Source organism: Saccopteryx bilineata, chromosome 11 (genome assembly GCF_036850765.1).
Source record: "Saccopteryx bilineata isolate mSacBil1 chromosome 11, mSacBil1_pri_phased_curated, whole genome shotgun sequence".
In the NCBI taxonomy this organism is placed as follows: domain Eukaryota; kingdom Metazoa; phylum Chordata; class Mammalia; order Chiroptera; family Emballonuridae; genus Saccopteryx; species Saccopteryx bilineata.
The window spans coordinates 62,492,768-62,516,203 of NC_089500.1; the positions used below are offsets into that span (position 1 = coordinate 62,492,768).

General features: G+C 59.4%; 1 protein-coding gene across 3 annotated transcripts in view; it reads right to left on the bottom strand.

The window, feature by feature from the left end:
* Positions 1 to 2,604: 2,604 nt before the first annotated feature.
* EEFSEC (eukaryotic elongation factor, selenocysteine-tRNA specific) overlaps positions 2,605 to 23,436 on the bottom strand; it is a 305,909-nt gene continuing 285,077 nt past the window's right edge. For 2 of the 3 annotated variants that reach the window (XM_066247187.1, XM_066247190.1), the window contains exon 7: positions 2,605 to 3,091. In XM_066247187.1, coding sequence (XP_066103284.1) covers positions 2,901 to 3,091 — 191 coding nt within the window. In that variant the 3' untranslated portion in view covers positions 2,605 to 2,900. The remainder of the gene's footprint in view (positions 3,092 to 23,436) is intronic. The other variant, XM_066247189.1, reaches the window with a different exon arrangement.

A 23,436-nucleotide genomic window follows, 5' to 3' on the forward strand; every position in this document is an offset into this window, starting at 1 on the left:
TGGATGGGCGTGGCAGGTGGGGGAGCAGGACATGTCCAAAGTAGGGCTCCAGGAGTCACCTCGTTCCAAGGACACACCCAAGGTACTAGTGTAAGGGGGGACTCTAGAGTCATCCAGAACCTTAGTTCAAGTCCTAGTTTACCCGAGGCAATGGCTGGGCCAGCTGAATCCAGTCCCCGCCCCACCCCCACCTGTAACATTGGAGTGACACTTCCCAGGCCGCCCCTGTAAGCAGCTTTAGTGAGTTTATGCATACAACAGTGGCTGCAGTGGGCTTAGCAGAGCATAGCCAGGGGAAGGGGCACAACCCTCAGAACGCAGGGCACTGGCTCCACCCTTGCCCACCAGCCCCACTGTGCTTCCCCTTCAAAGGCTGTGCCCTGGCCCCACCTGGCTCACTGGCACTCAGGTTTCACCTGATCTCAAGCCAGATAGAGGCCCCTCCTGGGTCACCTGGCCACAACAAAGGCCACCTCCCTGCAGCACAGTCACAAGCTGCCCTCCCCTCTGTACCTCAGTCCCTGCACCTGAGCCCCCTCCTTCCCTGGGCTTTGAGGAGTGCCGTCTTCGGGAGAAAGGTATGGATTGATAACGGGACCTTCACAGAGACCCCGAAGGAATGGGCAGTGCCAGGTCCGGGCTGCTGCATCACTCCTGAGGGGTTTGGAGGTCCTCGTCTCGCACTGGGGACTGAGTCTGCTGGCCCCCGTCCCAGGGCCGGGGGTAATATGGCGGCTAGCACTGTGCCCAGGTGACTGAACAAGCCCACTGCACGGCTGCTTTCATTCTTCCTTTGTACATGGGGCACACAGGCACAGAAGTTAGGGGTCTGCCCAGGGCCACAGGGGCAGAGGGGCCACAGTAAGCAGAGGGGCGAGGACTAACCCAGGCAGTGGCTCGAGTCCACCCTGTGTCTGCTCATGTCTCTGCCCCCATGGCTCTGTCCTAGAACTAGCTCCTACTCACTAAGCACCCCTCTATGTCCACTGGGTCACATGGCCCCTTACTGGGAAAGAGGGACAGTGACGTGGCCAAGGCCACGCAGCCCATGGAGGGTAGGGACCTTCAGCTGAGCCCAAGTGACTCTCTATCCCAACTTGCAGGGATCCCCAGAGAGAGCCTGGTGGAGGGGTTGGCCTCAGCCTTGGTCAGGGAGGACACGCCCAGCTGGGAACGGCGACCCCCAGCAGCTCCAGCCTCTGCCCCTCACACACTGAGCACGATGGTGGATGGAAGGCTCCTCATGTAAGAGGCAAATCCTGAGAAACCCCAGCTCCAGCCATCTGTAATCACTCTAGAGGGCTGAGTGGCCATGGGAGGCGGCCGGCCCAGGACCTGGCACCAGTCGGTGCTCACAAAGGCCTTTCCTGCTCCCCGGGCGACAGGCTGGGCTGGGGCTGCAGGACCTGGTCCCAGAGCCCTCCCCGAGCTGGACCAGCCTCAGCTCAGTAGCACCACCTGTCTGAGGAGACGGCCTGCGGTGCAGGGTAGGGCCACACAGAGGCCAGAGCCTGGCCCGCACTGCAGGAAGGGCCATGCAATAGGCCCACCAGGTTCAGGAGGGGGCAGTGGGACTCCCAGAAGCTGGGGGGTCAAATCCCTGGGGAGCGCTCCCTCACGGCAGCAGAAGCCGCGGTCGGGCACTGCTCCACCCTCCCCAAACGCTCCTCCCGGTTCACGCTCAGTGCAGGGAAGAGGGTATCGTGCCCGAACGCTCCCTGCCCACCGAGCCCTCAGCGGCTGCCCTTGACTGCCGCCCCCGCTTGAAGTGTGGGGCCCTCTGAGGGTCAGCCACCTCCCCTGCAGCCTCTCACAGGGTCCGGCCTGCCGCCCCCGCCCCACACAGGGACAGCGTGTTCTGCAGAGCCGCTGCCTGGTTCCTCTCTGCCGAAGCTCCAGGGCTCAGCACTGCCACGTCATTTGATTGAAACCTGTCCCTGTTCATATTTTTAATGTCATTTTTGCAAATTAAAGCATAATGCACTGATTACTGAGATAAAAGGGTGGCCTCTGCGTCTGGCTGGAGGCCAAATGAAGGAACGTGGGAACATATGTTCATCCTACGGATGTCTTTCAAGGCTTTGATTTCCCCTCAGTCAGTTCCGACATTTCACCCTTTCCTGAGGCCTCAAGGTGAGGTGGCCGTGGGCACAAGGGGCAGAGGAGCAAGGGATCACTCACCCCTGGCTGCAGCATGCTGTGAGGGCGTCCCGGGCCCGCACCTCCACGTGCCGGGCAGGCTGGGGAGCCCAAACTCACGGGCACGGGAGCAGAGACTCCTGGTGCCAAGATAAACGAGCAGCCCCTCCAGCCCAACGCCCGGGCCCAGTGCCATGCCATGCCGCTCTGACGTCCCGTGAGTGTCCATCCTGGACTGACTGCCCAGAGGACCCCTGCTCCTCCTGAAGGCCCAGCAGATGCTGGGGGCCACCCAGCCTCGGTTAGGGGCCAGCACCTTGTGGACCTCTCAGCCCCCTGGACTCTGCATTGGGTCCCTCCCCCAGCCCCCTTGGCAGGATCCCTGGTGGTCCCCTGCCATTCCTGGGTGGTGGGGTATTGCAGGAAACCCTCAGGGGAAAGAGCAGAAAGACCAGCAGTGGGGGATACCATGAGACATTTATTCGTGGCTGTTGGTGGGGGGCAGGGTGGTGAGTGGGCCTCAGTGGCCACCAGCTGAGTCCCAGTCCTCCTTGGGCACTGTCCCCTGGCAGGAGGGTGCAGGGGTGGAGGAACGAGGCCTCCTGCTGGCTCCCGGCCTGCTCACCGGAGGTGAATGCTGGGCCTGGGGGCCTGCTGCCTGCAGAGCAGTGGGAAGAGGCTGCAGGAGGCTGAGGTACGTCTGGTCGGGCATTCGGCACTGTGGCCCAGTCTGGGCCCAGGCACGGTGGCCCTGGGGCCACTCAGGGAGACTGGACCATACGCTTCTGAGTGTCAAAGACATAACGCTTAAAAGACAGGCTGAGTATCACGTGCTGTGTAGCCTCCGGCCGCTCTGCGCCCTCCTCCTGCTTGGCCTCCTCCCCTCTGCCGGCCCGACTTCGCTTCTTGAAGGCAGGTGTCAGGATCTTCTTGGACTCAGGGCTGAGGCCACCTGCAAAGCATAGAGGAAAAGCCTGTCACTGCCACTCTGGATGAGTACCTCCACTGACCCACCTCCTACTCCCTTAGGCCGAGCCAGGGCCCCAGCATACCTTCTGTTTCCCTCCCCAGCCAGAGAACCCCTGAGGCCTAGGATCCCCTTTGCCACCTAAACCCCCGAATGCTAGCCCCTCCCTCTGTGCTAGTCTCTGCTACTGGCCCACCCAGCTGGGAGCTCAGCAGGGCTCCCCCCCTGGTCTCCCATCCCCTTCTCCAGCCATCCACCCCGCACTCAGGCCCCGTGGGGATTAACCCCACACCAGTGGCCACGTCCTCCCGCTGCTCTCTATAATTCAGTAACTTTCCAGCACTCTCAAAGGTGTTGGACAGGGAAGTGTCAAGTTCAGAGACTTCACCCTGAAACTGTGGCCCACTGGTCAAGGGTTCTCCACTTTCCACCCTTCTGTGGCCTGATCTCTGCTGATGATATTGTGGACACCCACGGCCTCTGGCCTCTACTTGGGTTTAGCCAATGGGAGCACTAGCAGATCAGAGGGTGGGAGGAGAGGGCAGCTGGGGTGTTGACCATACTCCTTTGGCCGGAATTTCTGTGAAGGGTCCTTTCTCCCTGTACCTGGGACGCTGTCCCTGCCCCCGTGCCACCCTCACATCTTACCGGCTCTTTACTTGCCCACACCTTAGTGCAGACCCTCTGTTCACATCCTCCAGCCACAATACTGAACAAACCTGCTTCTTGCTGACCCCTGGCGAGCACCCACCGACCCCTGCCCATCACCACTGCTGTGCTGCTTCCCTGCAACCTTGGGGAGCACGGGGCTGCTCCTGGATTCTATCATACTTGAGCCTCTACATATACTGTTCCCTCTGCCTTAAACATCCTTCCCTTTCTGCCCTAGTAATCTGGAAACACCGTGAGATGGGTATGGGGCAGGGGTTTCCAGTGGGTGGCAGGGCCTGGGACTTCTACCAGGGGGAGCTGGGTATGAAGCCTTCATAATCTGGTGAGGGGCAAGTGGAGTGGAGCCCAGCCCACACCCTGCTTGCCAAACAAGGGGTCCTGGTAGGCCTCTGTGTCCCCCAGAGACGGCACTCCCTTCCGATTTGCTCAGAGGGGCTCTATCAACCAGTGGTTTCAGAGGCTGGTGTCTAGAACTGGTACCCTACTCTGTGTTTGCTGGCACCTGCAGGGGCTCCTCCCTGACCCCAGTCCTGCTGGTGCCAATGCCGAGGAGAAGCCAGTGTGGAGGTCGGGCATCAAGCTTCAGTGCTGAGGAGCTGACCTGGTATGGCTCAACCACACAGGGAGTGCTGGGTGCAGGGCGGGCAGGTTAGCTCTGGCTTACACTAGCATTCGTGCATGTCTGCTGAGGATTCCAGCAGCCCCTTCCGCTTGCTGTTGAGAAATCGAGCCTGGAGGAGGGCTGTGACTCTTGAGGCCCCACAGTAAGCCGTAAGAACCAGTATTTGATCACTGGCTTGCATCCGATGGTAGAGGCAGGTTACTGCCCTCCAGTTCGTCACTCCAAGAGGAGTCTGCCTTAAGCAGATTTCTAAAACGGGTTCTTCAGGGGAATGCAGGCTGTGAAAACAACTACACCAGCCCTGTGGACCCTGGACATTTAAAAAGATGGCTAGGAGACTTGTTCAAGAGATATCTGTAGAGTTGGTAAGGAACAGCCCTGGCCACCGTAGGAAGTAGTCAGTCTTCCTTTCCGCAGGCAGAGGTGAGACCGCTAGCCATGGCAATGCCTGCATCACCCGGGTAGGTGGGGACACAGCTAATGTTAATGAGGCTCCAGGATGCTATGAGCCTTGGGGTCTGTACGAAGGGGAGGTGTCCTCCTGCCAGACAGCAGGGTATCTAATCCCAGGCTCCACACCCTTTTGGTCTGTGCGCCTCTGGGGTGGGGTGTGGGGTGTACGGTGTGGGAATGGCCCCAGGCCAGCCCCTAAGAGCAAGCGCCAGGCGTGCAGGTATCTGAATCTCTGAGTACAACCCTGGCCTCCCTTCTGCAAACAGAGAAGGTGCCTGGCACCAGACACTGACAAATGGCATGGGCAGCCTGTCTCTCTCTGGTGCCAGGAGGTCTGATGGCTGAAGAGGCAGGGGGCTCCCTGGTGTCTGCGTCTGGCTGGGAGACAGGCGTGGCCCAATCTTGCCTGAGATGGCTCTCGTTACATACAGTGAATACCTCCGCCTGCCCAAAGCAGGCAGAGCCGGAAAATCTATCTGGCACAGGTGAAGATGTGGCCATTTAATCACTCTTCTGAAATGGTCAGGCCTGACACAACACCTAGAAAGCTGACTGATACCTACCTGTCTGCCAGGGCCGCTGAGCTGTTTGGACTCACGGCAAATGTCACAGCAAACTGCTTTGTTTGCAATGGCCCTTTTGTCCCTTAGCCAGTGACAAATGGAGAGAAGTACAGGATAGGTCAGAGTTTTGGGTGGCAGGAGCTGCTGTCCACACCAACCAGGTTCAGCAGCACACAGGCTGGGCCATGCTGAGCTTCTCCCTACCTGCCCACCCTATCACTCAGGAACACTCACAGTGCTCCGAGGCTGGCAAACGCTAAAAGCGAGCACCAGACCAGAGCTCGCCAATCTGAGAAGGGGCAGACAGAAATCAAGCCAGGAAGGTAATCCAGACAGCCACCAGACACTCAAGGAAACAAAACCACTGTGCTCTGGAAGCAGAGAGTGACCAGGTCCCATGCGCGAGGGCAGACTTCTCTGAGGAAGAATGCTGGAGCGGGGGCCAGGTGTCACGCGGCCGGCCACACGGAGGTCTCGGGTAAGGATCTGCAGCAGAGTCCTAGGCAGGAATGAGTGAGACACTCGAGGATGGAGGAAGGCTCCCCATTCTGCAGAGCCCCAAACAGGGCTGGAGACCTGTCGGAGCCATGCACCATCTGGGGGGTTGGGATGGTGAGAGTGGAAGCTGAGCACTGACGTCCATCTGCCCAGCATCCACCCGTGGTCCTTAAGCACTTCCTGTGAGCTTTGGGGACTGCGCTGTTCTCATGGAGCGCTTAGGGTCCTCCTTTTGGGAGTTCACGTGGGCTGAACAGCAATGTGCGGCCCCTCCTAGGATGTCTCCCGGGCTTGGCTTCTGCCTCCCCCGCTTCCCCCCTGACCTCTTGGCCCACATGGCCTCTCGGCCTGTCCCCTTGGCCTGTCCCCTTGCTCCAGTGCACCAGGTGCACTCCCACGCACACTTGTGCATTCGGAGATTCCTCCCCCAAGAGTTCCCATGGTTCCCAGGCTCACCTTCTTGGAAGCACTGTGAAAACGTCACTTTCTGGTGAGGCCACTTGGCCTCACTCTACTGCTGACTCCTCTATTCCACTCTATATTCCATATTATCACCTTCTAACATAGGCTATTGTTTCCTTGTTTGATGTTGGGTGTCTGCCCCTGCTAAAATAGAAGTCCTGCCTGGCCGGGACAGTGTCTCTACTCACGCTATAAGCCCAGTAACAGAAACAATCGCCTATGGCAGGTGTTCAAAGAGTACTGCTGAACGAATCAGTGCTGGATGGGGCCCTGCTGGGCAGGCACTGCTGCTAAGCTTCCCCAACAGTCACAGCATGGACCCAGCAACTTCTAGGAATCCCGTCCTCTCAAGCAACCTGAGATGTGTGTCACCACGCGTGGAGGTGCTTAATCCTCACAATACAGTGGGAAGACACAGGCCCAGAAGAACAGCAACTGACCCACGGTCACTTAGCTCTGAAGAGGGAGAGACGGGCTGCCTCAGGGTGGCCGCCTGATTCCAGGTCTGTGTGCCCAGGGAGAACATGCCGAGACTACGGGGAGGGCAGTCAGGACAGAACCAGCATGTGTTTGCTCTTGCAAAATGTTGTGGAAGATGAAAAGTGATACCCAAGAAGAGTTTAAAGTCATACAAACACAGACTTAAGTTATAATGTAAAATTTAAACATGCAGGAACCAAAATTTGAGCAAGAATTCTGCTCTAGCTCTGGGACACTGAGAGACTAGAAGGCTTCCCATTAGGCCATCTGGGGTCAGGAGTGCATGTAGAAGCAATCCTTTCTTTTTCCCTGTACTGTTCTCCATTTCCCAGGGTTTATACCATGACTCTGGGTACTCCCAGGACCACCTACTACGGAGCTACTGCGTGTCCTCCTGCACACATGTCTAAGCCTAGAGGAGACGGTGCTCATCCAGTCCAGTCTGGCTGCAGGTCCACGGGACTTGGGCAGGCAGCAGGGAGGTGGAGAGGGCCCTCAGGAGACGGGCCGGGAGGAAGGGCAGGAGGTGAAGGCTCTCAGAGCTGCCTGGGCCAGGAACCCCCCTGCCATCTCTGGGCCATGGTGTGTCTCTGCAGCTCTCTGGCTCTGCAAAGATGAGGCCGAGCAGAACCTCAGGGCAGCTGTTGCTCATGGCTACTTCCTGGCCTCGGAAGTCCATGTTGCTGCTGCACCACGAGCTGTGACCAAGAGGCACAGGCTTAGGAATTTGCCCTCCACAACCTCCTGAAGGCCCACCTCCTTCTCTCTGTCTTTGCTCCGCTGTGGTCTCTCCCCGGTAGTGAAGGGGCTTCTCAAAGGCACGGACATACCATCTGGGCTTGGCTACACCCCCAGGAGTAGGGTCCTCTCACCTGGCAGCCACTGCCCTGCATCACCCACCATGTGCCTTGCTCTGTGCCCCAGCCCTGCTCACTCCCCGCCCCTATCTCCAACCCTGCTCCTAGCTCCAACCAGCAGAAACCAAGCTGACTCTCCAGTTGTCTGGAGCACTTTTCTCGTCTTTTCTAGATGGCCAACTCCTGCTCAGCTGTCTCCATAGGAAGGCACAGGGTTTGGGATGGAAACAAAGGGAACAATCGAGTCTTACCCAGGAGTGCAGGGCAGTGGAGGGAAGGGAAGTGCTCCAACGGAGCCCATGTCTCCAGACCTAGGGAATGCCGGTCTGAGAGCCAGTGGCCCAGGGAGAAGACCAGGCTCAGAGAGCAGGCTCCCCAACCCCAAGTGACCGGGATCCTGGCAGAGTGGGCATGAGGGGAAATGCACTACACGTGTGAAGTTCACACTGGGCCATCATTCCACACGGCCTCAGCAGACATCCCCTGCTCTTTCTTCCCAAATCTGGGGGTTCTCGGTACCCAGTGGCCCTGCCCCACTCCTGATGAGCCCAGACCGAGGAGGCAGTGGGTGGGGGTGGGCTGGTGTGACCCTGGGGGTGATGCTGTGGCCCATGGCTTTTCTTGGGGACACTCTCCCAGGGCCTAGCTGGCCTTTTTCACCGAGTGCCAGCTCCACACAAAGGCACAATGGGTGGAGGCTGCTGGGTCTTGGCTCGGGCTGGGGGTAATCAGGGAAGAATGTGGGAAGCACAACTGTTTCCCAAGCCCTGGCTGAGGGTGCCGACCTGACACGGCCATCAAAGGCCGGCAAATTGCCTCCAATTGCTGGTGTCGCTTTCATGTCGGGGCCAGACTGGAAAAGGGGCCTCACTCTAGTGGGGGGCTTGTATCCTCCCAGTGGGAACTGAACCCTGCAAGCAGCTGAGGTCACTGGCCCCCTTGGTGGCCTGTGGGGCTGGAGCTAACTCCAGTCACTCTAGCACTCCCCCCTCCTGGAAAAAGGAGCTTTGCAGAGAGCTGAAATGACAGGGCAGAGAGAGTCAGGGCGAGGGGCAGGGCCCTCTCTGGGCTCAGTATCGTGGTGATGCAGGGATGGGCTGTGGAGCTCAGAGGGACATGCCTGGCAGTTGGGCTGCGCTGACATATTGGGTGGCTGGGTGGCCACAAAGGACCTGGAATTCAGCCAGGCCTCCAGTCTGGACTAGATGCTCAGCCTGTGAACAGGGGGGCTGCCCAAAGGAGGGAACTTTCCTCTATAAGGTGGCCCTGAGCATTAGGACTGAAGGCGTCTGTAACCCCCATCTGGGGAGCTCCAGTATCACACTTCACCTAAAGAGAGGGGTCTCTACCCACCTGTCCTGGATTACAAAGCCACCCATAATAGGTCGCAGGTGGTCAAGGGAGGTGCGGCAGCCCAGTGGCTGACGAGACCTCCCATGTGGCTAACATGGCAGCCCATGCAGGATGCGCTGCTGGCGGTGAGTCCGGAGAGGCCTGGCTGGGAGGGGCTAGGGGGCAGAAACGGGCCAGAGTTTAAGTGTCCTGACAGGGTGGGACTCAGTTCTGTGTGATCCGTGCAGGGCTGTTGTTGCTGCCCCTTCCTGCAGGGGACCAGCTGATGCAAACTGAGGTACAAGGACTGCCACGGCGGTCAGTGGCAGGACTGAGGTGTGGACCTAGCAGACCCCCTGCCTGCCAGCGGGGAGGCTGGTACGGGCGCTGCAGCGCTCAGCTCTGGGACCACCCAGCCGTGAGGAAGAGCTGGCTCAGCGACAGGGGGCAGTGTGAGTGCCACGCGAGCAGAGAAAGTCGGCTCGCTTCCTGCTGGGCCCTTGAACTCCTGGCGACTCTGGAACCCTCTGCCAGCTCCTGGTCAGGCCTAGTTTTCTGAACTCATCCCTGGGAGCTGCAGTGGAGGGCTGCCTACTTTCTCTCTCTTCCTGCCATGGGTCCCGTGTATAAACAAAGATGCAATTTGCTTTAAAAAGATAAGGTGATTAAGTTTTTATCAGATGCGTGCTCCACTGTCCCTGCAACAAAGGGAATTAGAAGGAAGGAGACAGAACAGGCCCTTGACTGGAGCTGCTTTCCGAGGTTCTCGAGCGCACACTCCACAAGCCCCACGCAGTCCCCGGCTTGCGGGGAGACGAGGCAGTGGGCAGCGGCACCGCCACTTTGATGTCTTAATGTTGCTTAATTCCTTTTTTAATTTATAGTAAGCTTCTTAGCAGCGAGGATGAATTCTTCTAAAACAAAAAGGAACCCTTTGCAGAAATCTTTCCCACAGCGTGTAAACTGAAATTATAATATCAAGGCTTTGGAGACTGAGGGTGCATGGCGAGGGAAAGCCAGGCAGTCTGTGGAAGAAATGATTTTGTTTTCAGGCAAACAAACAGAAAACCATTCCGAAATGGGGAATGACTTGGTCTTGAGAATCAGACAGAGGCTCAATTATTAGAGGAGCAGCTGAAGAAAAGGAAAATTTGCATTACACAGTGGGGGGGTGGGGGGAGCTGGGGGGGCCACTGTGGGTGGAGGGCCCGCGGTGGTCCTGAACCCCCAGCAGCCCGACACTGGCTCCTGTTCATCCTTCTTGGCAGAGGCCCAGGGCAGGCATGACACTCACCTGGGATGGGGCCAAATCCCCCTACAATGGCTGTGGAGGGTAACTGAAGCCAATCCCGGTGTGCAGCCTGGAAGCTCAGGCAGATTTCAAACCCTCATCCAAAGCTACACAGCCAAGAGACGGGAGCCCGCCTGGCATCTCTGGGGGTTTGTCTTGGGCTCCCAAAGGCCTCTTCTCTTGGCACCCCAGCAGCCCCTGCAGGGGCGGCTCTTGGCACATGGGCTGATGCACTGGCTGTCTGGCAGTGAGCCACCCGGGTTCTCCCACCAGTTCCCTCTTCGATCTGTCCTTGGATATGGTGCAAGGGAGATCCTTCCAAAACAAACGTGATCACCCCTCCCAGCTTGTAATTCCTCTGTGGGTGTCCAAATTCCTCTAAGCGGCCCCTTACCAACTGCCTCCTGCAGACTCAGTGCTATCTCACCAGCACCACTCACCCCTGCACAGGGCCCAGCACTCAACCCCACTACTTACCCCTGCACAGGGCCCAGCACTCACCCCTGCACAGGGCCCAGCACTCACTCCTGCACAGGGCCCAGCACTCACCCCTGCATAGGCCACAGCACTCACCCCTGCACAGCAGCACTCACCCCTGCACAGGGCCCAGCACTCACCCCTGCACAGCAGCACTCACTCCTGCACAGCAGCACTCACCCCTGCACAGGCCCCAGCACTCACCCCTGCACAGGGCCCAGCACTCACCCCTGCCCAGGCCCCAGCACTCACCCCTGCCCCGGGCCCAGCACTCACCCCTGCCCAGGGCCCAGCACTCACCCTTGCACAGGCCCCAGCACTCACCCCTGCACAGGGCCCAGCACTCACCCCTGCACAGGGCCCAGCACTCACCCCTGCACAGGCCCCAGCACTCACCCCTGCACAGCAGCACTCACCCCTGCACAGGGCCCAGCACTCACCCATGCACAGGCCCCAGCACTCACCCCTGCCCAGGGCCCAGCACTCACCCCTGCACAGGCCCCAGCACTCACCCCTGCCCAGGCCCCAGCACTCACCCCTGCCCAGGGCCCAGCACTCACCCCTGCACAGGCCCCAGCACTCACCCCTGCCCAGGGCCCAGCACTCACCCCTGCACAGGCCCCAGCACTCACCCCTACACAGGGCCCAGCACTCACCCCTGCACAGCAGCACTCACCCCTGCACAGGCCACAGCACTCACCCCTGCACAGGCCCCAGCACTCACCCCTACACAGCAGCACTCACCCCTGCACAGGGCCCAGCACTCACCCCTGCACAGGCCCCAGCACTCACCCCTGCCCAGGGCCCAGCACTCACCCCTGCACAGGCCCCAGCACTCACCCCTGCACAGCAGCACTCACCCCTGCACAGCAGCACTCACCCCTGCACAGGCCCCAGCACTCACCCCTGCCCAGGCCCCAGCACTCACCCCTGCCCAGGGCCCAGCACTCACCCCTGCACAGGCCCCAGCACTCACCCCTGCCCAGGGCCCAGCACTCACCCCTGCACAGGCCCCAGCACTCACCCCTGCACAGCAGCACTCACCCCTGCACAGCAGCACTCACCCCTGCACAGGCCCCAGCACTCACCCCTGCCCAGGCCCCAGCACTCACCCCTGCCCAGGGCCCAGCACTCACCCCTGCACAGGCCCCAGCACTCACCCCTGCCCAGGGCCCAGCACTCACCCCTGCACAGGCCCCAGCACTCACCCCTGCACAGGCCCCAGCACTCACCCCTACACAGCAGCACTCACCCCTGCACAGGGCCCAGCACTCACCCCTGCACAGGCCCCAGCACTCACCCCTGCACAGCAGCACTCACCCCTGCACAGGGCCCAGCACTCACCCCTGCCCAGCAGCACTCCTGATCTCCACAGCCAGGCCCTGCGGGACGACTCATACACCAGGAAACGGCACCCGGGGATGATGTGGTGTGCCAAACAAAACACCCCGGCTTCAGACTTGGCCTTCTCTCTGCTGCCACCCTTTGGCTCTGGTCCTGACCCCACGACATCTGCCACAGGTGGTGAGCTCACTTCTCTAACCGACTGGCACTCTGAGGGCCCAGACTGGATCCCAGACCGTTGCACAAGGCCTGCCTGGCCCAGGAAGGACCGGAAAAGTACAGTACTTCCCTCAACTCACTGAGGAGGGCACACTGTCTACTCCATCATTAGAGATGAGAACTGAGGCCCAGGGACACAAAATGACTCTCCCCAGGCTACAGATAGTGGCAGAGTAGTAGTCACATATCCCTATTACTACCGGGAAGAGCCCGAGTTCTTTTCCAAGTAGCTGGAGGAAAGGGTCCATCTGTCTTCTCTTAGACGGCACTGCACAGGGGCCACCTTGTGTTTGTCTGACAGCAAGCCCAGCTCTGCCAGAGAAGCACACACATGCGCAGACACACTCATGCACAAGCATGTGTTCACACATACGTCACTCTGACAAGAGACCCCTACGGGTTAGGCCGCGCCTTCAGCAGCTTGCTCAGTCCCTGGACCAGGGGCCGCCGGGTCCACTGTGGATCATTGCTGCAGGGCCGGGACCAGGCCTCAGTGAGAGCTGTGTGGGCAGGGGCAGGGGCAGGGGCAGGGGCAGGGGCAGGCGGAGGACGGGTGATGCGGAGTTCCTGGGGCTCTGAGCCCCCGGTCGGGTCTGAATGCCAGGCCCTGTGACACGACGGCCTTGTGTCCCAGTCTGAGCTTTGCTTCCCTCCTGGGTTAAGATGAGGGATGGTAGAAATAAGATGTGCAGCAAGCTCTGCCTCTGGGCTCCCTCCAGCTGGTACCCCACCCTCCGGGACACCCCCAGGGCAGGCTGCAGGGAGGGGGCGACTCCTTGTGGCCTCCGTGGAGACGGACTCCACTACTGGAGAACTTCATCCTCCAGACACTCGTTCCTTAAACGTGTACTCTAACAGCAGTTATCTTCAATTAAAATTCCTCGAGCAGAAATTAAGATAACTGGTTTAAAAGGTAGAGCTTATTGACAATAAAAGTCTTCTTACTGCTTTTCTTCAAAAAACTTTCATGTATTAAAAATGTCATTTTTATTACTGGGGAAAACCCCCCCTTCAGAGCAGGGAAGGGGGACGAAGGCCTGGAGCAGCCCGCCCCCAGGGTCCGTGTGCATCTGATCACTGTCAGCCCCGCTCCAGTGGAGGGGGGCGGTGGGCAGGCAGGGCTGGCTGTCCTCTCCAGCTGCCAGGGAAGGGCAGGTGACAAGCTCCAGTGGTCCCTGTCCCTGCTCTTGACAGCTGTGAGCTCCCATGGTGTAGCCCTCCCTGGCTACAGCTGAGGTAAGCACAGGGCTGCGCATCCCTCCACACGGGCTGCGTACACATGCACAGCCCCCTCAGGGAAAGACCCCAGGCTTGGGCCCAGGGACACTGGTGTGAGCATGGGGCTAACCCCACCCACCTGGGCTGCTGGCACCCTTACCCCCTCAGCACCCAGCAGCCTCCGAGGCTTGCTGTACCATTACTGCACACATACTTGGTCCAAATGACAGGCTTCTGCTGCATGTCTAATGGGCCTTGGGCCCCGGGTTGGCTCTCTGCTCCCTAGACTTCATACTCACATTCCATGTGGGTCCCCAACGCTCAGCACAGAGCTGGGCACAGAGTAGGTGGCATCACTGTGTCTTGCCATGTCCTGGTCCTTCTCACAGCACTCTGCATTTTAACTGCCTCTGGCTCATCCTGCGTGGACTGCCACTAGCCTTGGGCTCTCTGCTGGCCTGACGCAGCAGGGTGCCCTCCCTGGCTCAGCATTATTCCATGAGCTGCTGCTGGTCTGGTCTGGACCCTCGCCCACTGGTGTGCGTCCTCCTTCCTCCAAAACAGTGTCTGGGGCTCTTTCCTGGGCAGGATTTGATCTCTCTGTGGCCACAGGCCTAAGATCTTTCACTGAAGCTTGGCGGGGCTATCTTACACCTGGGGAGCTGCCCCAAGGTCTGGGGGTGGTGTGCGAGCCCCTGCTCAGAGTCCTTCCAACCTGGTGTTCCCTGTGCTCAGGAGCCCGGCTCCATGCAGCAGGTGAGGGCTGGCCTGGAACCACCAGCCAGCTATGGAAAGGTCACAGGGTCAGGAGCTCTCAGCTCTGCTGGGTACCTGGGAGACAGCCCCCTGAGCCTCAGTTTCCATGTCTGAAATGAGCCAGACCAGTGCCCTGCTCTGGCAGGGAGCAAGAAACAGCCCCTGAGAGAGCCAGTGTGTGACTGTACAGCAGATCCCTGCAGAAAGCCCGGCACTGGGAGGGGCTCTGCCGATGCTCCCTGCCCTCCCGGCCTTAGAAACAATGCCTCTGTCCTCAGTTTTCCAGTTTAAGCCTGTGGAGGCTGTAAATGCCAGGTGTTTGCATTGCTGGCACCGAGGAGTGAGCTGGCACACAGGCCCATGCACCCAGTATCTGGACACGTGGTCCTATGTGGGGTCACAGCAGGGGCTGCAGAGGGCCAGGCTGGGCTCAGAGGAAGCCCCCATCCTTTGAAGATCATGACAGGGCAAGAGAGACCTGGGGGACAGGGAGACAGCAAATACTGGCAGAGCCCCAGAGAGAGGGGCTGCACCCCCATCCCTTTCTCTGATCATGGTGCCCCCTAAACCCCAAAGCAGGCTGGGTTACATGGAACTCGGACACAGTGAGCCTGGGTCAGACACTTTGAACATCCCATGTGCCAGGCATGTCGTTTCTATTGCCCTCCAAACACCTGTCAGATGGGCACAGGTGCAGACACGAGTGTAGCTGTGTGTGTGTGTGTGGGGGGGTATGTGGTGTGTGTGTGTGTGTGTGTGGTGTGTGTGTGTGTATGTTTGTGGTGTGTGTGGGGGTATGTGGTGTGTGTGTGTGGGGGGGTATGTGGTGTGTGTGTGTGTGGGGGTATGTGGTGTGTGTGTGTGTGTATGTGTGGTGTGTGTGTGTGGGGGGGTATGTGGTGTGTGTGTGTATGTGTGGTGTGTGTGTGTGTATGTTTGTGGTGTGTGTGTGTGTATGTTTGTGGTGTGTGTGGGGGGTATGTGGTGTGTGTGTGTGTGTGGGGGTATGTGGTGTGTGTGTGTGTGTATGTGTGGTGTGTGTGTGTGTGGGGGTATGTGGTGTGTGTGTGTGTATGTGTGGTGTGTGTGTGTGTGTGTGTGTGTTTGTGGTGTGGGTGGTGGGGTGCTGACTGATGAACAGTGTGGCTTGGGAACTCGGAGAATCTCCCTTATCCTGCCCAGATCTGCACGAAGCTCATGGTGGGTGAGGGCTGCTGGGTGGTGGACAGGTAGCTTAGCACCTCAAGGTTAGAGGTAATTTGGGGGGTTAGCCGGGGAGGCCATCCCAACCCAGAAAGATTGGGGGTTCTTCTACTTCTTGGGAAAACAGAGGGAGCTGGTGCTGCAAAGAGATCTCCACAGCTTGAGACTGGAAACGCTGTCATTCTGGACTCCGAGAAGCAATGAGCACACCAGCAGCACTGTTTTCAGACAGCAAGCCTTCAGCCGCTTGCCCAAGGCTGTGCAGTCCGTCCACTCACTCACCTGATGCCTCTGACTGAGTATCTACGTTGTGTCCAGCTCTGCGCTCGGTGCTGGGCCAGGGAGCCTGCCCGGCAGCGCTTCCCTCCCAGTGAGAGACAAGCCATTCAGCCAGTGTCAACCGCAGTGCTGACAGCACTTGGCAGAGGCGCAGGGAGCTCTGCTTCTTCACAGACAGGGGCCAGGGGAGGCCCCGCTGCTGCGATGGCATCGGACCAGAGGTTGGAGAGGTGTGGGAGCCTCGGGAAGAGCGTGCCTGTGCCCACGGTGTGCACGTGCCTACTGTGTGATGCAGGGTGTGGGCTTCTGGGAGGTTTAGGGGAGGGTGGGTCTGGTGCCTGTTGGCAGGCCCCCAGCAGCAGAGGGGGGCGCAGGGGGCAGGGAGGCTGCGGCAGGCGTGAGCAAAGGGGTGCAGACGGGCTGTTAGCCCACTCCGGTGTGCTGAGCCCCGTGAGCTCAGGTTCTGGTTAGGTTTCCTAATTTGACAGAAGTTCTCCACATGCTGCTCTAACCCTTCTCCCTCCTAACACACAAAGCCAAGGGAGCCAGAGGTCCGAGAGGCCCTTCTGTATCTGAGACGGGTGACCAGGAAGGCTTTGCACCACTGCTTCAATCCTGTCTCTCTTGCTCCCAATCTGGACAAAGGGTCATGTTCAGAGTACTCGGGGACACACACAAGGCTGCTGCCCTCACCTGGGCCCAGGCCCAGGGCACACACACCAGGGGCTCTGCTACACTCCTTCCTGGGCCCAGGCCAGGCTGCAGCTCTCCACACGGGCACACACACCAGGGGCTCCGCTGTACTCCTTCCTGGGCCCAGGCCAGGCCGCAGTTCCCCACACGGGCACACACACCAGGGGCTCCGCTGTACCCCTTCCTGGGCTCAGGCCAGGCTGCAGCTCTCCACACGGGCACACACACCAGGGGCTCCGCTGTACTCCTTCCTGGGCCCAGGCCAGGCCGCAGCTCTCCACACGGGCACACACACCAGGGGCTCCGCTGTACTCCTTCCTGGGCCCAGGCCAGGCTGCAGCTCTCCACACGGGCACACACACCAGGGGCTCCGCTGTACCCCTTCCTGGGCCCAGGCCAGGCTGCAGCTCTCCACACGGGCACACACACCAGGGGCTCCGCTGTACTCCTTCCTGGGCCCAGGCCAGGCTGCAGCTCTCCACACGGGCACACACACCAGGGGCTCCGCTGTACCCCTTCCTGGGCCCAGGCCAGGCCGCAGTTCCCCACACGGGCACACACACCAGGGGCTCCGCTGTACCCCTTCCTGGGCCCAGGCCAGGCCGCAGTTCCCCACACGGGCACACACACCAGGGGCTCCGCTACACCCCTTCCTGGGCCCAGGCCAGGCCGCAGTTCCCCACACGGGCACACACACCAGGGGCTCCGCTACACTCCTTCCTGGGCCCAGGCCAGGCCGCAGTTCCCCACACGGGCACACACACCAGGGGCTCCGCTACACCCCTTCCTGGGCCCAGGCCAGGCTGCAGTTCCCCACACGGGCACACACACCAGGGGCTCCGCTACACTCCTTCCTGGGCCCAGGCCAGGCTGCAGTTCCCCACACGGGCACACACACCAGGGGCTCCGCTACACCCCTTCCTGGGCCCAGGCCAGGCTGCAGTTCCCCACACGGGCACACACACCAAGGGCTCCGCTACACTCCTTCCTGGGCCCAGGCCAGGCCGCAGTTCCCCACACGGGCACACACACCAGGGGCTCCGCTACACTCCTTCCTGGGCCCAGGCCAGGCCGCAGTTCCCCACACGGGCACACACACCAGGGGCTCCGCTACACTCCTTCCTGGGCCCAGGCCAGGCTGCAGCTCTCCACACGGGCACACACACCAGGGGCTCCGCTGTACTCCTTCCTGGGCTCAGGCCAGGCCGCAGCTCTCCACATGGACACACACACCAGGGGCTCCACTACACTCCTTCCTGGGCCCAGGCCAGGCCACAGTTCCCCACACAGGCACACACACCAGGGGCTCCACTGTGCTCCTTCCTGGGCTCAGGCCAGGCCGCAGTTCCCCACACGGGCACACACACCAGGGGCTCCACTGTGCTCCTTCCTGGGCCCAGGCCAGGCCGCAGTTCCCCACACGGGCACACACACCAGGGGCTCCACTGTGCTCCTTCCTGGGCTCAGGCCAGGCCGCAGTTCCCCACACGGGCACACACACCAGGGGCTCCTCTGTGCTCCTTCCTGGGCCCAGGCCAGGCTGCAGCTCTCCTCATGGGCACACACACCAGGGGCTCCGCTGTACCCCTTCCTGGGCCCAGGCCAGGCTGCAGCTCTCCACACGGGCACACACACCAGGGGCTCCGCTGTACTCCTTCCTGGGCCCAGGCCAGGCCGCAGCTCTCTACACGGGCACACACACCAGGGGCTCCGCTGTACCCCTTCCTGGGCCCAGGCCAGGCCGCAGCTCTCCACACGGGCACACACACCAGGGGCTCCGCTGTACTCCTTCCTGGGCCCAGGCCAGGCCGCAGCTCTCTACATGGGCACACACACCAGGGGCTCCGCTACACTCCTTCCTGGGCCCAGGCCAGGCCGCAGTTCCCCACACGGGCACACACACCAGGGGCTCCGCTACACTCCTTCCTGGGCCCAGGCCAGGCTGCAGCTCTCCACACGGGCACACACACCAGGGGCTCCGCTGTACTCCTTCCTGGGCTCAGGCCAGGCCGCAGCTCTCCACATGGACACACACACCAGGGGCTCCACTACACTCCTTCCTGGGCCCAGGCCAGGCCACAGTTCCCCACACAGGCACACACACCAGGGGCTCCACTGTGCTCCTTCCTGGGCTCAGGCCAGGCCGCAGTTCCCCACACGGGCACACACACCAGGGGCTCCACTGTGCTCCTTCCTGGGCCCAGGCCAGGCCGCAGTTCCCCACACGGGCACACACACCAGGGGCTCCACTGTGCTCCTTCCTGGGCTCAGGCCAGGCCGCAGTTCCCCACACGGGCACACACACCAGGGGCTCCTCTGTGCTCCTTCCTGGGCCCAGGCCAGGCTGCAGCTCTCCTCACGGGCACACACACCAGGGGCTCCGCTGTACCCCTTCCTGGGCCCAGGCCAGGCTGCAGCTCTCCACACGGGCACACACACCAGGGGCTCCGCTGTACTCCTTCCTGGGCCCAGGCCAGGCCGCAGCTCTCTACACGGGCACACACACCAGGGGCTCTGCTGTACCCCTTCCTGGGCCCAGGCCAGGCCGCAGCTCTCCACACGGGCACACACACCAGGGGCTCCGCTGTACTCCTTCCTGGGCCCAGGCCAGGCCGCAGCTCTCTACATGGGCACACACACCAGGGGCTCCGCTACACTCCTTCCTCGGCTCCGTCTCTCCCCGCCCCTGTCCCATCTCACACTTCCTTCTCCTACAGAGCTTGTGCCAATGCCACCTCCTCCACAGAATAGATGCTGAATAAACGACTGAGTAGAAGACCAAATGGGAAAATATTAGAAGTCTGTATGCTGCTGCTCAAAGCCATGTATTTGAACACTTGAACCCAGAATGGTCTACCCAGTTCATTTACTGGACATCAGTTCAGGGCCCTACACGGAGTGACCACACTACTGTCCTCACTGTGACCTTCCATTGTTGAGACAGTATAGACTACATCTGGAGTTCTCTGGGGAGGCAGGAAAGCCCCCACTATGTTTTTATGAGGCAAAACCCTTTCATAAGACGTTGACAGCTATGATGATATTCATTCAGGGTCAGTGCCTTCTATCACAAAGTAAAGTTATTTGGGAGGCAGTACACCTATTGGACCTGGCTTCTCTGCCTCTAGAACCGAGCTCCAAGTCGACAGTACGTTGCTTGTGCCCAACTCAGCCACCCTACCCACCCAACTCCCAGCTTTGGCTACTTGAGTAACAGCCCACCCGCCAGTGTGGAAAAGAGGGTGCGGCTGGGCCCACACAGCCTAGGCCCAGAGGGCTTGCTGGGAGCCCTCAAGAAAGGCAGGCCACCTCTGTTCTCTCGTATGTGGGGTAGGCACAGTCTCTATCCCATCGGTTAACACAGGGATCAGGCCAGACAAGGGGCACGGCACACAGAAGCAGCTGCACAGATCCTGGCCTTCTCTCCTCGCCGGCTGCCCTGAGAACAGAGTGCTGGCTCTGAGGAGCGTCTGCTCAGAGTCTGCCTGGGCTATGGACTCAGGAAGAGGGGAGTGCTCTCTGCAGCAAGGAGAGGTCGTGTGTGGAGAGCTGGCCCAGCACCTGCCTGGCACGTGGTGAGCATCCCCAAATGTTGCTGGTTGTCTGTGACCAGGTGGGTGGCAATTATTTCAGGTTCTCTATGTGGGGCTCCTGGCTGCTTTGCCAGCTCACAGTGCAGGGTGTTGCCCGTGGGGCCCGAGCTGGCCACCCCAAGTGAGCCAGTCCTCACATGCCTCATGCCGTATAGACAGTCCAGCCCAGGAGATGGGCCTCTCAAGGCTGAGCCAACACTCCCCTCTCCTGTGGCCAAGCACGCCATGTTCCCCGTCCGGGTGAGTCCCTGGAATCAATGTGTTGAATCAACAGCTATAAGCCCCCCCCCCCCAGTTTCCTGTAATGGACCAGGTTTATGAGCTGGGCCTCCTAAAACCAGGCAGAACAACTCATCTAGCAGTGTGGGGTCAGTGCCCAAGTGCCTGGCAGGCATCCCCAGGGGCACGGCTTTGCCCCTGAGCACCGTGTGGCTCAGGAAAGCCATGTGAGCTCTCTGGGAGGGCTCCTCCTCCAGCAATGAAGCTGAACAGAATACTTGGGCCCAGGTGGCTGGGAGGGTGCTAGGCGGGACTAGATGGGGAACGCTGCCTGTCCATCCCGCACAAAGCGCCTGCCAAAGTGGAGATTCATTTCCACACTCTCCTGGAGAGCGAGGTCCTGGGGCGAGTGACAGGGCGGCACCACGCCCCTTGACTGTCCAATCCCCAGGCTCCCTCTGTAGACCCAACCCAGGCTCCTCCTCAGTGGCTGTCTTTCCCGCAACTCTAGTCAGTGGACACAGTGAGTGGCCTCACCCCAGCTCTGGCGGCTCTCCCGGCCCAGGGGGCCTTCCTCAGTCTGTCTACCCAGCTGACTTGCCCCTTAGGTGGCAGCTCAAGCTTCTTTCCCTTTCTGGCCTACCTTGCCTTGGGACGCTCCCATGTGTGCGCCAGGTTCACCTGCTCCGGGGGGTTCTGACCCCAGACAACATGAGGAAGGGAGGAGGGCAGGCAGTCTCAGGAATACAGAGAAGGTTCAGGGGGACTGGGGAAGGGCCTGAAGCTTGGGCAGCAGCCCCATGGCTGGGGTTCCCTCTGCTCTAATCAGAAAAGCAGAATAGAAATGCAAATCAAAACTACACTGAGATACCACCTCACACTTGTTAGATTAGCTATTATCAACAAGACAGGTAATAGCAAGTGTTGGAGAGGCTGCGGGAAAAAAGGAACCATCATCCACTGCTGGTGGGAATGTGAACTGGTACAGCTATTATGAGAGAAAGGATGGTGGCACTTCAGAAAATTAAGAATAGAACTACCATATGACCCAGCAATCCCTTGGAGAGTGATTTGACTTTGGGTGATGGGTACACGATACAATGAACAGTTCAATGCTATTTACCCGAAATTCTACTGGGTATGTACCCCCAAAACTCAAAAACATTGGTACATAAAGACACATGCAGCCCCATGTTCATCGCAGCATTGTTCACAGTGGCCAAGACATGGAAACAACCCAAGTGTCCCTCAATAGAGGACTAGATAAAGAAGATGTGGTACGTATTTATATATACTATGGAATACTACTCAGCCATAAGAAATGATAACATATAGTCATTACAACATGGACCTTGAGAACATTATACTGAATGAAATAAGTCAGAAAAAGCTAAGAACTATACGATTTCACACACAGGTGGGATATGAAACTGAGACTCATGGACAGAGATAAACGTGGAGTGGTTACGGGGGGGGGAGGGGCTGAGGGGAGTAAAGAGGGACAAGTAGTGGTGACGGAGAGTGACTTGACTTTGGGTGATGGGCATACGATATAATGAACAGTTCAATGCTATTTACCCGAAACCTGGTACTCTTACTGATCAGGTCACCTTATTAAATTTTCTAAATAACTATTTAAAAAAAGAAAAAGAAAAGAAAAGCACAACTGATAGTTCTTCCTGCACTTGATCTCCTAGACTGGGTTTCACAGAGCACATTCCTGGGGCTCGGGCACCCGAAAACAGCCGCACTGGCCCCTCTTTCCTGCACACAGTGGCTGTGGGCTGCTGAGATGGCACGGGGGAGGCAGGGCCCTTGCATGACAGTGGTGCCATCACACGAGGGAGCCTGACAAGGCTGGCCCCTTCCCGGAGAACAGTCAGCCCGTGTGTGAGTGTTGGGCCAGGGATACAGCCGGCTGGCCTGGGCAGAGTCCAGGGATACAGCCAGCTGGCCTGGGCAGAGTCCGACCACGAGAACCCCACCTTTAAAGGGCGATTTCAGAGCACTGACTATACCTTGAGCCCTGGAAGCTCCCAGGTGAAGACAGAGTGAGGGGATCACAGAGAAGGGGTGTCAGAGAAAGTACCACAAAGGGGGACACAGCCGGGGAGGGCTGGCTGAAGGCAGGGCTGCGAGCCAAGAGGTGCCAACAGGCGCACGGACAACTGGAGTGGAGGCCCAGACCTTTCTGCGGCTCTCCCAAAGGACGATGTCCAGGCTGGATACAAAGAAAGAAAGAGGCTGTGACTAGAAACAGTGGGAACAAAAGTGGAGTTCAGAAAACCACTTCCCTCCTTAGGTTGTGCTTCTGAGAGGTGGGCTGGAAAGGACTCCAGTGCCAGGGTAATGGCTGGTTTACAGTGAGCACCTGGTGGAAACACAGGTTGTGAGGGGCTCCGGCAGAATGAGCTGGCAGCAGGAGAAGCCCCAACAGGTGCTCGGTAGGGCTCTTAGTGTCTCTCTCCTGGGTCCCTGCTGCTGTGCCCCAGTGCCTCCCTCCCCTAGTAATCCCCTGCACAGACCTGGGCCAAACCAGCCTTCCTGTTCCTACCTGTGGATCAGCTCCTGCCTGCAGGCCAGGCCTGCCAGCACCCCCAGGCCCCAGTGGGCCTACTCCTAGCTTTAGCCACGCTGCTGGTGCCCACCTGACATGCCCCATGCTACCCCCTGGCTCCTCCAGACCCCTTCTGGAAAGGTCTGTCGTTCTGTCTATTTTGCCCTTCGGAAGCTTCCTCCCCAGGCTGGGAGTTCCTTGGGGGGGAGAGGAAGACTCATTTCTCAGCCCCGGGCCCAAGCAGGGAGCAGGGTCTGGCACAGGCATTTACTAAACAGGCATTTAGTGAGCATACTGGTTAGGTCTCACCCTCATGAGGCTTACAGTAGATGCACCCCAGAGTCCCCGGTCGCACAGACAAGGAGCCGATGTCCTCAGAGCTAACAGCTGCACGTCCTCTTCTAAACACGCTCTTATATATTATATATTAACCCACTTAGGCACAACAACCTACTATGAGTAACTTCTATTATTTCTTCCAACTTACAAATGAAAAAAATGAGGCTCACAAGGTGAAGCCATTGGACCAAGAACACATAGCT